This window comes from Peromyscus eremicus, chromosome 12 (assembly GCF_949786415.1).
Source record: "Peromyscus eremicus chromosome 12, PerEre_H2_v1, whole genome shotgun sequence".
Taxonomy (NCBI): domain Eukaryota; kingdom Metazoa; phylum Chordata; class Mammalia; order Rodentia; family Cricetidae; genus Peromyscus; species Peromyscus eremicus.
The window spans coordinates 8,351,546-8,363,831 of NC_081428.1; the positions used below are offsets into that span (position 1 = coordinate 8,351,546).

Genomic DNA, 12,286 nt, shown 5'->3' on the forward strand with positions numbered 1-12,286 from the left:
CTACTTTTCATTCATCCTTTTCTTCTTTCTTTTTGCTTGCAGGCATATACATATCTTCTGGGCCTGCAGACTGCATATAAGGGCCTTTGACACTGATGGTGTTAGGATTCCTTTTAAATCTTGTATCATGGAGGCCAGTGAGATGGCTCAGGGGTAAAAGCTTTTGAATTTGAACCCTGGAACTTGGGAGAGTATTGACTCCACAAAATTGTCCTCTAACTTCCATATGCATGCTGTGGCATGCCCCCTCATCCATCTCTCTCTCTCTCTCTCTCTCTCTCTCTCTCTCTCTCTCTCTCCCTCCCTCCCTCCCCTCCCTCCCTCTCTCTCTCTCTCTCTCTCTCTCTCTCTCTCTCTCTCTCTCCTCCCTCCCTCCCTCCCTCCTCTCTCTCTCTCTCTCTCTCTCTCTCTCTCTCTCTCTCTCTCTCTCACACACACACACACACACACACACACACACACACTACATGTCTTGTATAAGGCTTCTTGTGTATTTTTGAAAAACCATGAAAACAAAAAATTCCTTAAAATCCCAACTGCTCGTACCACTGAGTGACTCCTTGAAAGTCTTGGCTCTTTCCCACACCCCCTTCTCGTCTGTCCCACCTTTTAGGCAGTAACAGCAGAAGAGCTTGAAGACAGAAGTTGGCACCAAAAGGAGTCAGGTGGGGCCCATCTGGCACAAAACATTAGAAATAACCATTTGCTCTCGACTCTTTGTCTGTAAATAGTTTCCTGAGCCTTTAGGGAGTGAGATACTTTCCGGCCACATTTCCCAAGCCTGTGACTGTAACCAGCATACCTCTCACAAAAATGAGTCAAAGGATGCAGAGTTGACCAGAATAGAATTCCCATCCACGTCCTTTGTCCTCTGAATTTTCATTCTATTTACTCTTTTCAAAAGTGCAAGTGCTGTATTTTAAAAACGGCGGGAAGGAGTCACACCATACAATAGGCCCACGTGGGAGGTTTATTGAGGGGAGGGCAGAGAAGGGGCAGAGGAGGAGGCAGAGACCAGTCCCTGGGGATGAGAGCGAAGGAAGAGAAAGGGAAAGAGACGGGAAGTGGACAAGGCCCGCCTTTTATAGGGAGACATAACAAATGCACACAGGGGGTGCTCTTAGTGGCTGCAGCTGAGGATATATCTATCCTGTCAGGACCCTAAGGGCAGGACAGTACAGATGCCTAAATGCTAACAGCAAGCTTGTTTACAGTAGCTTTCCAAACTTCCCGTTTTCACTCCCACATTATGAACAAATGAATCTGCATAAATCTAAGCCCCTAGAAAGAAGGCCAGTTTGCAAGTGGTTGCAGTGCCCTGCTGGTTTTTATCATTCACCTTGACTTCTGATCCTTGGACCACTCTTTAAAGTAGGGTACAGTCTCACTGCTGCAAGGCTAGCCACAAAGGACAGTTCTTGTGAGATTTTGTCATTTGCCCCAAACTGAGTTCATGGAAGATTTGCCTGGTCTGCCCGGAGAGAGATGGGAGGCCAGCAACAGCTTGTACCAGCGGCTGCAGAGGCGCCCCTTTCTTCAGAACAGAGAAATGCTAGAAATTGCAGCCGAGGCACCCCAAGTCTAGCTGATAGCACACATCTCTACAGCCCTTGTTTAAACCTCCCAAACACTGTCAACAGAAAAACAACCCTTTCCAGTACGTAACCCTACCCAAGTTACCCACCTCAACACAAGGAGCTTTAAAAGAAAATCTCGCTCCTTACACACGGAAATCTCAGTAGGACGGGACACAGAAAACATGCTTGTTTGGGCCGCCATTCTCTCATTCACCAACCATTACACCCGTTAACCATTCGTGGTACATGGAATCCTCCAGACACCAGTCCAAAGCTGAACTCGTCACCTTCCCCTTAGCCCTCTCTGATTCCAGCTCATATTTTCATATCTCCTTACCCAGATCGATTTTCTTGACATCCAAGATTAAAAAAAATAAAAAAAAAATTTAAAAAAAGCCTGTTGGTTGAAGAGAAAAAAAAAAAATCTCATTTTGTGAGCATCTTTAGGGTCTTCTGAAGTTCAAAGACAGAAGATATGACTTTACCGTCAAGTTCCACGAAGGCTCATGTTTGAACACTTGGTGTTCAAGGAATGATTGATTTGGATTTTATTGCGGGGATCTTGGCTAGTACTTGGCAGATGATGAATATCTAGGAAGGCAAGGGTAGAAGTCTACAGATGCACTAACTTCTGAATTTCCCAGTGTGATGTTGGTTGTCCTGTGGATGACAACTCTCATCGAAGCAAAAGTTTCTGGTGGATGTTTTAAGAACCTGATGTGATTCTGCCCACCATTTTGTTTGTTTGTTTGACTTTGGCTGGTTATATACTTAATAAATTCACTCATCCAAAAATCACAAGTCCATATGGCTACTGTACATCCTTCTCCAGATCATACGGAATAAATGTCTCCCACGGGTCCTCAGCTGGCGGCACTGTTTCGGGAAGGCTGTTGAATTTAAGAGCTGGAGCCTTCCTGGGGGAAGTGGGTTTACTGGGTGAGCCCCGCCCTACTTCCTACCTGTGCTCTTCATCCTGCTCCATCGATATGTAAGGAATGGAGTGTGGTGGTATTGTATTCCACAAAATATTGTGTACCTTAATAAACTTATCTGGGGTCAGAGAACAGAAAAGCCACTAGGTACTTAAGATAGGCAGTGATAGCACACGCCTTTAATCCTAGCATTCCAGAGGCAGAAATCCATGTGTTCAAGGATACAGCCAAGCATGGTGACTCACGCCTTTAATCCCAGGAAGCCAGCCTTTAATCCCAGGGAGTAATGGCAAAAACAGAAAGATGTATAAGGCGTGGAGACCAGAAACTAGCAGCATTTGGCTGGTTAAGCATTTGGCTGGTTAAGTTTTTAGGTTTCGAGCACAGTTCAGCTGAGAGCCATTGGGATGAGGACACAGAAGCTTCCAGTCTGAGGAAACAAGATCAGCTGAGAATCTGGTGAGGTGAGATAGCTGTGGCTTGTTCTGTCTCTCTGACCACCCAGCATTTCACCCCAATAACTTGCCTCGGGTTTGATTTTATTAATAAGAACTTTTTTTTTTTTTTTTTTTTTTTTCCCCAAGACAGGGTTTCTCTGTGTAGCTTTGCGCCTTTCCTAGGATTCACTTGGTAGCCCAGGCTGGCCTCAAACTCACAGAAATCCGCCTGCCTCTGCCTCCCGAGTGCTGGGATTAAAGGCGTGCACCACCACCGCCCGGCTATTAATAAGAACTTTTAAGACTCATGCTACAATGGAGGTGTTCAGCTGCACACTCTTGCCATCATGGAGTCATGTGTTGTGGCGATCGACCACTACCCTTTAAGCCTCAGGCCAAAACAAATCATTCCTCATTTAAATGCTTCTTTTCATCCAGGCAATGGTGGTACATGCCTTTAATCCCAGCACTTGGAAGGTAGAGGCAGGTCATATCTGTGAGTTTGAGGCCAGCCTGGTCTACAGAGCAAGATCCAAGACAGGCACCAAAACTACACGGAGAAACCCTGTCTCAAAAAACCGGGGGGGGGGGGGAATATATATATATATATATATATATATATATATATATATATATATCCACAAATTTATATTACACTTTGGCTGGAGTGTTGAAGGCAAAAGCCCAAGGAATACATATTACAGAAGGGGAAGGCAGGTAAAGATAAATTTTACAGACAAGTTGTGCAGATATCAGGGTGTTGCTCAAATCCTAAATGGTCTTATAACAAAAACCGGGCCCAGATACCAAGTGAAAGCTTAAAGATCAGAGAAACAGAACAAGTCACAGCCACCACCTCTTACCTCACCAACTCCTCAGCCTGAAAGAGCGTGAGTTCCTGTCTCCTCCTGCCTTATATTGCTTTCTCTGCTCAACTATATCACTTCCTGTTTCAACCTTCCTAGTGCTGGGATTAAAGATGTGTGATCTCAAGTGCTGGGATTAAAGGTGTGAAATCCCAAGTGCTAGGATTAAAGGTGTGTGATCCCAAATGCTGGGATTAAAGGTGTGAGATCCCAAATGCTGGGATTAAAGGTGTGAGATCCCAAGTGCTGGGATCAAAGGTGTGAGATCCCAAGTGCTGGGATTAAAGGTGTGTGCCACCACTGCCTGGCCTCTGTTTAATCTAGTGGCTTGTTCTTTCCTCTGATCTTTTTTTCTTTTTTAGTATTTTATTTTATTTTTTTATAGTTTAATTTAATTTTACATATCAGCCATAGATTCCCTTGTTCTCCCCCGTCCCAGCCCGCCTCCCCACCTTTCCCCAAGTCCACCCCCATTCCCATGTTTCCTCTGATCTTGAGGCAAATTTTATTCAAAATGTTACCACATCAGGGGAAGCTAGGATAAGGGAAAAGTTTGTACGAACGTGTGCTCACTTGTTTGCTAAAGCAAAAGCAAAATAGATCCTGTATGAGTCCTTTCTTGTTCTTTTAAATTTTTTTTTATTATTAATCTGTGTGTGTGTGTGTGTGTGTGTGTGTGTGTGTGTGTGTACAGGCACACTCATGCCACGGCAAATAGAGGGCAGTTGCCAGAGTCAGCTCGCTCCTCCTGGGGAGTGAATCAAGAGGGCATTAAAGCAGTGTCATCTGCCAGTCTTTTTCGGACACGATCTCAATCTCCTGCATTCCAGGCTGGCTTCACCTTGATATGTAGTTGTCTGAGGCTCCTGCCTCCACCTCCCACCTGCAACCAGCTCATGTGGTTTTAGTTCATTTCTTGCTGCTGTGACCAAATCTTTGACAAGAAACAACATTTTTTACTTATTTATTTTTTGTTTGCTCTGGTTTGGTTTTTCGAGACAGGGGTTCTCTGTGTATCCTTAACTGCCTTGGAACTTGCTCTGTAGACCATGCTGGCCTCAAACTCATAGAGATCTGCATGGCTCTGCCTCCCGAGTGAAGGGATTAAAGGTGTATGCCACTGCCGCCTGGCAATTTGTGAATATTTTAAACCAACATCCTCAGCATTTTCCAGTGATTTAATTTTTAATTGATATGTAATAATTAGACATATTTACTGGGTACAGTGTGGAACAGAAGGTGCACGTATACACAGAGTAATGGTTAGCTCAGGGTAAATGGCACAGCCATTAAAGCAGACTTCTTCTTCTTCTTATTATTATTATTACTATTTTGGTTTTTCTTTCTTGGGGGGGTGTTGGGGGAGACAAGGTTTCTTTTCTTTGTGTAGCCTTGGCTGTCCTGGAACTAGCTATAGACAGGCTGGCCTTGAACTCACTCACAGAAATCTGCCTGCCTCCCAAGTGCTGGAATTAAAGGTGTGTGTCACCACCACCAGGCTTTACTTTGGTTTTTCAAGACAGGGTTTCTCTGTGTAGAATATGCTGGCCTTGAACTCATAGAAATCCACTTGCCCCTGCCTCCAGAATGCTTGGATTAAAGGCATGTGCCACCATCTTACTTCTTTGTGTGGGGGATATATTCAGAATCCTCTTTAATGGCTCTTTTGTTAAACACAATTATCCTCCTGAGGTATTGTCCAACTCTTACCCTGCTGGACTAGAACCTTCCTCCCTGGACAGGGCTGATGACTCTCCAGAGATTTTTTTTTCCTCCCAACCTCTTGTTCTTAAACACCTCTGCTTCTTTTCTGTCGGCCCTGCCAGCTGCTTCCAGCTGTGCAGTACAGCTGCTTCCAGCTGTGCAGTATTCACTCCCAGACCTCAACCTCCTCCCAGCTATTTTTTCTTGATTCTCAACTATATCTGAGAAACCCTCACTCACTATCTCAGGGACAACTCAAATGGCACGAGCCCCCAAAAGAAAAATCGTCCAGCTGTGTGACCTTGGGCATGGTCGGTAACCGAACTAGGCCTCGCTCTCTCAATTGTAAGATGAGTGTGCTGCTGATAGGCACTGGCACAGAACCTTGGCACGGTGATTAAATAACAGCCTCGCATGTCTTGTAGACCCTGGCACACGGAAAGTTAATCATTACTCCTTCAAACTCATTCCCTTCTGTAACTACCAAGTTGACCCAAACCCACCACCCATGCATGCCCTTCAAGAAGCATTGTGCATCCTCCTTGACACCATCCCTCCTGAACGCCATTCTGGCCCTGCCCCCACTTCCTAAGTATGTCCTTCCCCCACTGCCTGAGACCTTCAGCCTCATCATGCCCAGGGCCTGAAGCCATGCTGCCCCTGACCCGACTTTCTTTCACACCTTTCTGAGCGCATATTTTGCACGCTGCCAACCTCCTCTTAAAAGACTGGTTGGGAACAAAAATCCTAACTCTGTTAGGACCGGGTCTGAGTAGCGCCCGCTGCTTTCCCTAAATTCCAGTAGGTTATGCTCCAGGGAGAAGTTAACAGCACAATGAGCATGGCCCAGAGGGTCCCTTCTTTCTCTTAATTCTTTTAGCTTGATTGTCATTTTCTCCGGGAAGTCTTCCCGAACTTCCAGTCCGACGACTCAGGTCCTCTTACTGTTATAATCAGGCGCTCAAGTGCTTACCCTCTCCACTAAAGTGAGGTCTCTGCAGCAGAAAAACTTTCATTTTTCACACACGCTACCAACAACGGTAGCAGCGTGCGGCAGGTAGTGAGAACTCTAGGAAAGTGGATCAGAGCAGCGCTTCTACCGAGAACGAAACAATCTGCTTTTGGAAAATTAGCGTCAGGGTTCGGGAGCTCAGGCCTCGGAGGCTGCTCCGGGCTTCCTCCAGGTCCGCATGGGTGTCCTTGCGGGCGCACAGGCGTAACCCATGCAGTTGGGTGGGCGCAGTTCCGCAGGGGTGAGGTCGCAGCAGGGAGCTTAGGAGCCTGCACGCGCTCGCCCTCCGCGCTTTGTTTGCCGTAGCAATGGGGCGAAGTCCTGCCTGGGGCACGATGGCACCACAATGCACCCCCAGGAGCCCGCGTCTGGACCGTGCGCCCTAGAGATCGGCGCTCTGCCGGCGGGAAAGCGCTCGGCGGCGTAGCGCCGTCACACGCTGGTGGCCCGGCGCGCGGTGTGGGCGGGGCGTGGGCGGGGCCGAGCGCGCGCGGGGCGGGGCCGTGCGCAGGAAGAGCTCGGAGGCCCGAGCTGTCCCAGGGTGCCCCGCGCGGCGTGCACTCCGGTCGCTGCCGCCATCCTGCTGGCGAGAGAGAGGAGGGAGACAGAGAGGCCCGCCCGCTAGCCGGCCGGGCCAGTGTGGGCCAGTGCGTGAGGGCGCGGGGGGCCGTGTCAGCGCGACGCAGAGCGCAGCCGCCACCGCCAAACGGACATGTTGGAGCCCCGCGCTGCCGCCGCCGCCTCCCGTCCCTCCGCCAGCGCACGGGACTGAGCAGGGGCCCGCCGCCTCTGACTGCGCTCGACCGGCCCAGCCCCGCCGCCTCGGCCGCAGCCCCTTCCTGCTCGGCCTCGGCCGCCGCCGCTCGTCGCCTCCCGTCTCCCTCTCCTTCCCCCCACCCCCCACGCCCCAGGCCCTGCCGGTTCCCGGCCCTGCTCCGCCGCGGCGCGAGGTCTATGTGACCGGCGGGCCCGGAGCAGCCGCCGCCGCCGCCGCCGCAACGCGAACATGGACGCCGTCAACGCCTTCAACCAAGAGGTGAGGGGTGCTCGGGGCAGGGCTTGCCGCGGGCCAGCCGGGCCGCTTCTCCCGCTGCCCGAGGGCTTTTCGGGCACCGAGTCGGGGCGGGGACGCTTCCTGTCCCGGGTTCCGGGGCGGCGGGCCTGAAGCCGAGGAGAGGTCGCGGCCACCGCCGGGGGCTGACCCCCTCGCCCCTCCCCCGCCATGCCCCCTTCGCCCCCTTCCGGCCTGCGCCGGCTCCGGCTCCTCCAACGTGGCCCTTGTGCTCCCGGGCCGTTTTTCGGCTTGGTGGGGCGGAGATCCCGCCAGGGGTTGCCGCGGAGCGCGGGCGGGCGGGCAGGCGGGCAGGCGGGCAGGCGGGCGGACTTAGGGGCGGGAGTTCCCGCGGGTCGGGGGGCCGTCGCGGCCGTCGCCTGGGCTCTCCTGTTGCTCAGGCCGGCGGCGCGTCGCCCGCTGGACTCTGATCCCGGTTGGCGGAGAGTTAGATAGAGAGGGTGTCTACCCTCCTCCTGCCTCCTGGATTGACAGGCTCACGCATAAACACAGAGAGGTAGTTCCTTAGCCTTTCGAGTGTGGAACGTACCCTTTCTTAACAACGTGACACCTAAAAAGTTGAATGGGAGAGCAGAGTATTTGCCCCGCCTTAGTCCGCTAGAAAGGCTGCGTGAGTCTCCACTTGCTCACTCTCGCACCCTCCTCCCCGAGTACTTAATCCTCAGCTCCCTTCTTCGGGAACATTTACATGTGAAAACCTCCCCAAACCGGGAACAAAGCTACCTGCCGCCTTAAAGCTCTCTAGTTGTATCTCTGATCCTTCCAGGTGCTGCTTTTGGAGCATAAAGTCCATACCATCTTATTTATCTGAATGGATTTGGGAGGAGGAGACGACCATTGATGCTTTAAAACGCAGTTACAGACTGGAAGTTATTGTGGATTGAGTTGGATTATGTTTCCCGTTTTAAATATTAACGATAAACCAGCACTGAAGAAATCTGATGTCATAGTTTGACATGTGTTGATGTGGTGTCAGAACTTGCTCCATCTCACGATAAGATTTCTGTGGCTCAACTTGCAGTAGGATTAGGGTGTTACTACCCTTTCTATTTGTAGTGCCATAATAGGGGACCCTCCAGTTAACCCTGCAGTTGAGAATATTTATTGCTGTACAGATCACCCTTCCCCTTCCCGCAGTACTTCAGCTGACAAGTACATGTCTTCACAGACTGCACAGTTGTACCTGGTAGTAGAAAGTGAAATGAAAAAGTTCACGAGGGGTGATTTTCAAAATAGGAAAACAGTATTTCCGGAATTTGGGCTCCCAGAAAATTGGTAATAACGCTCCAGATATTCCTTCCAGAGTTCAACGTTGATTTTGTAGAGTTGCCTGAGATGTTTGACTCTTGGAGGGCAGGGTTCCGGTCTTTTCCCTAGCCCCTCCCCCATTGTAGCAGGTGCCTGGCAAACTGTTCTTGAATAGATGGAGCTTACACAAATGTTGCAGTCGTTAAGGTTTCAGGGACACCTCTCAAGATGGAAATTAACTTGGGTGTTCTTAGTGAACAAGGAGGATCTTTAGTGTACTTTTGAAGGCCAGGAATATTTAATCTGATTTAAGTTACTGTGGAAGGCGATATCAAGTACTTTGTTAACGTATCCAGTATTAACCTCTCCACTTAGTTAGGCTTTGTAAGGCCAACGAACCTTGTAAGGATAATAGAATTTGAAGCTTAGAATGGATAAGGAAATATAGTGTGAAACTGCAATCAGTCATTGCTTTGAAATACCAAACTTAGGAAGCTTGACTCTTTGAGAAGGGGAAATGGTATTCTGACTTTTAAATGGCACAGTGAGCATTATTCTCATGTTCATTTTCTTTTTATTCCTTGTCTTTATGAACTTGAAGTTAAATTTGTTAGGCGTATGTTTCCATTGCCAACTCTTTCTGCTAAATTGCAAATTAAAGCCTATGTTCTTGTGCCTGCTTGATTGTAGTGCTTATTCTCTTATTTCTCCCTCTTCAGAAAACATTGCTGTTAGGTCCTTGGAACATTGGAGTGCCCAAATCTAGTGTTGTTATAAAAATACTTGACTGTTCGGTTGTTCAGCTATGTCCTTAATACTGGGGAAAATCTTTGTCACTTAGGGGTCTATCTGTTAGAACTTTAACCAATGAAAAAAAAACTTTTTCCTTTGAGCTCTGTGTGTTCTGCGTGCCCATGAGGTGTCGCTTTGGGATTTCAGAGACGGTAAGAGACAGTAGTTTGAGAGGCAGCAGGACTGAGAAGTGAATAGTGGTTTAACTGGGAGCTCTTGGGAAGTGAGGATGGTAGTTTGGAGGGTGGTGTTTCATGTGTAATGTATTTGAATTTCATTTTTAGGCTGTGGGGAAACGTTGAAGGCTTTAAGTAAGTAGTACAATAGCAAGATTGTGTTTAGCTTGTAGTGGTGTGGTCTGTGAGAGGCAGGTAGAGTTCAGGAGAGGCATGGAAGGATGTGGGCAAAGGAATTCATGGACCGTGGTGTCTGGTATTTCTATAAACACCTTTTGACATTGTATTCTGTATGCCAAGATAGTGATGGTGCCATCAATACAAGTCAGTCTTCAAAAGTATGTTTAGTGGAGTAGAAAATGTATTTGGTTTTGAAATAGGTGAAGTTGCTGTTGTGTGGAATAGTCATGTGGATATTTTTGGCAAGCAATCGGGCATGTAGTATTTAAAAGTAGCCAAAACAGGGACAGAGTCACTCTCATATGGGTGCTGGTGAAAATTCCAGGGTGCAGGGGAGAGAAAGGAAATACCTACTATAGCATATTTGGTTTGTCAGGCACTTTTTGGTTTTTCGAGACAGGGTTTCTCTGTGTAGCTTTGCGCCTTTCCTGGAACTCGCTTTGGAGACCAGGCTGGCCTCGAACTCACAGAGATCCGCCTGGCTCTGCCTCCCGAGTGCTGGGATTAAAGGCGTGCGCCACCACCGCCCAGCGTCAGGCACTTTTTATATATGTCTAGTTTAACAGATACATATTCCTACAGACTTCCAGTTACATAGAGAGAGACTGATTTTTTTTCTTTCTTTTTTCCTTTCCTTCCTTCCCTCCCTCCCTCCTTTCCGAATTTCTCTGTGTAATAGCCCTGACTGTCCTGGAACTTGCTTTGTAGACCAGGCTGGCCTCAGAGCGGCTGATTTTCAAAGAATAATAGTTCAGCCAAGGGCACATTTCTAAACTAATGGCAGAGCCAGGGTTTGAATGTAGATCTCGCTGCTTAATTGATAGGCTTTGGAGAATACCAAGGGAGTGGCCAACAGATTAAAAACTTATGGTTACTGAACCTTTTAGGGTAATAGAATTTGAAGTTTAGGGTTGAATGGATAAGGAAATAAGAGATCAAATGTAATCTTTGGTTTGGTTTTGAGCGACTAGAGGGAACGGCTGCTTTGTGGGTGATGGGAAAGGAGAGAGGCTAACAGTGTACTAGAACTGCTGAGTGGTGGGATATGTGTTTATGCATGCTGCACCATAAGATTTTAGTCTTGGTAAGAGGTGGGCTCTGTCAGATGAGATGGGGCACTTGGGGTAGTATGTCATAGACCCTAGTCTCTATTAGATAAAAGGAGGGCCTTCAGGGCTGGAGAGATTGATTACTCTCGTTAGGAGTGCTGGCTGCTCTTCCGGAGGACCCTAGTTGGGTTCCCAGAACCCACTAGAGCAGAGTTCCAGGGAATGTGATGCCCTCCTCTGGTGCCTGACAGACAGAGTGTCAATATACATGAAGTAAACTTTAAAGGAGAATTGAGCATATTCAGGGAAGGGCTATGGAAGGGTGAGTTTAAGGCAGCAAGGGAAGGAAGATGGGCAATAAAAGGAAAAGGTCAGATTGAGAATGGTGTCAGGGAAGTCTGTCTCGACATAGACGGTAAAGAAGGAAAGAAGTTACTCAGGCACTCATTAACTTGGGGTTTGCGTGCTTTATGCTTTAGTCTCTCAAGGACGCACTGATAAGTCTTGAAAAAGATGGAATGAGGCAGGCCCCCTATGGCCAGTACTTTGTGCTCTGCTACCTGGTTTTCCTTGGGGTGAAAATTTTAAAATTGTGTTGAAGTTTGTGGAATGAATAAAGGTTACAGAAATTTTAGCCAGGCGATGGTAGTGCACACCTTTGATCTCAACACTAGGGAAGTGGAAAGTTGCAGATTTTTTTATCCTTTAATTATATTCTTAGGGTTTAAAAGAACATATTCTGACCTTCCCATTTATCTATAGTTTTAAGATCTTTAAAATATGAAAATAATTTAGAAAACAATTTTTAACCGGGCGGTGGTGGCACACACCTTTAATCCCAGCACTCGGGAGGCAGAGGCAGGCAGATCTTTGTGAGTTCAAGGCCAGCCTGGTCTACAGAGCGAGATCCAGGAAAGGTGCAAAGCTGCACAGAGAAACCCTGTCTCAAAAAACCAAAAAAAAAAAAAAAAAAAAAAAAAAGGAAAGAAAAGAAAGGAAACAATTTGTAAATGAAAATACGAGTTATTTTTAATTTTAAAAAGTCTCTTTGTCTTCACCCAAGCTATTACTTCCAGCAGAGAGATTCAAATGATGATGGAATCTGAGGCCTGTGAACAATAAAGATGGAGTCTATGTTTGTACATACATTGCTTATTGTGCATTTTGTTAAACATGCTCATAAATGCATTCTACAGAGAATTCATTTTTGCTGATAAACTGCAATAAACTTTGTCAAA

The 12,286-nt window shown here is 47.6% G+C and overlaps 1 protein-coding gene across 7 annotated transcripts in view; it reads left to right on the plus strand.

Moving 5' to 3' along the window:
* The first annotated feature begins 7,073 nt into the window (after window positions 1-7,073).
* Window positions 7,074-12,286, plus strand: part of Scaf4 (SR-related CTD associated factor 4) — a 63,244-nt gene continuing 58,031 nt past the window's right edge. For 5 of the 7 annotated variants that reach the window (XM_059277243.1, XM_059277237.1, XM_059277239.1 and 2 more), the window contains exon 1: window positions 7,074-7,567. In XM_059277243.1, the coding sequence (XP_059133226.1) occupies window positions 7,538-7,567 (30 nt within the window). In that variant the 5' untranslated portion in view covers window positions 7,074-7,537. The remainder of the gene's footprint in view (window positions 7,568-12,286) is intronic. The other 2 variants (XM_059277238.1, XM_059277241.1) reach the window with 1 other exon arrangement.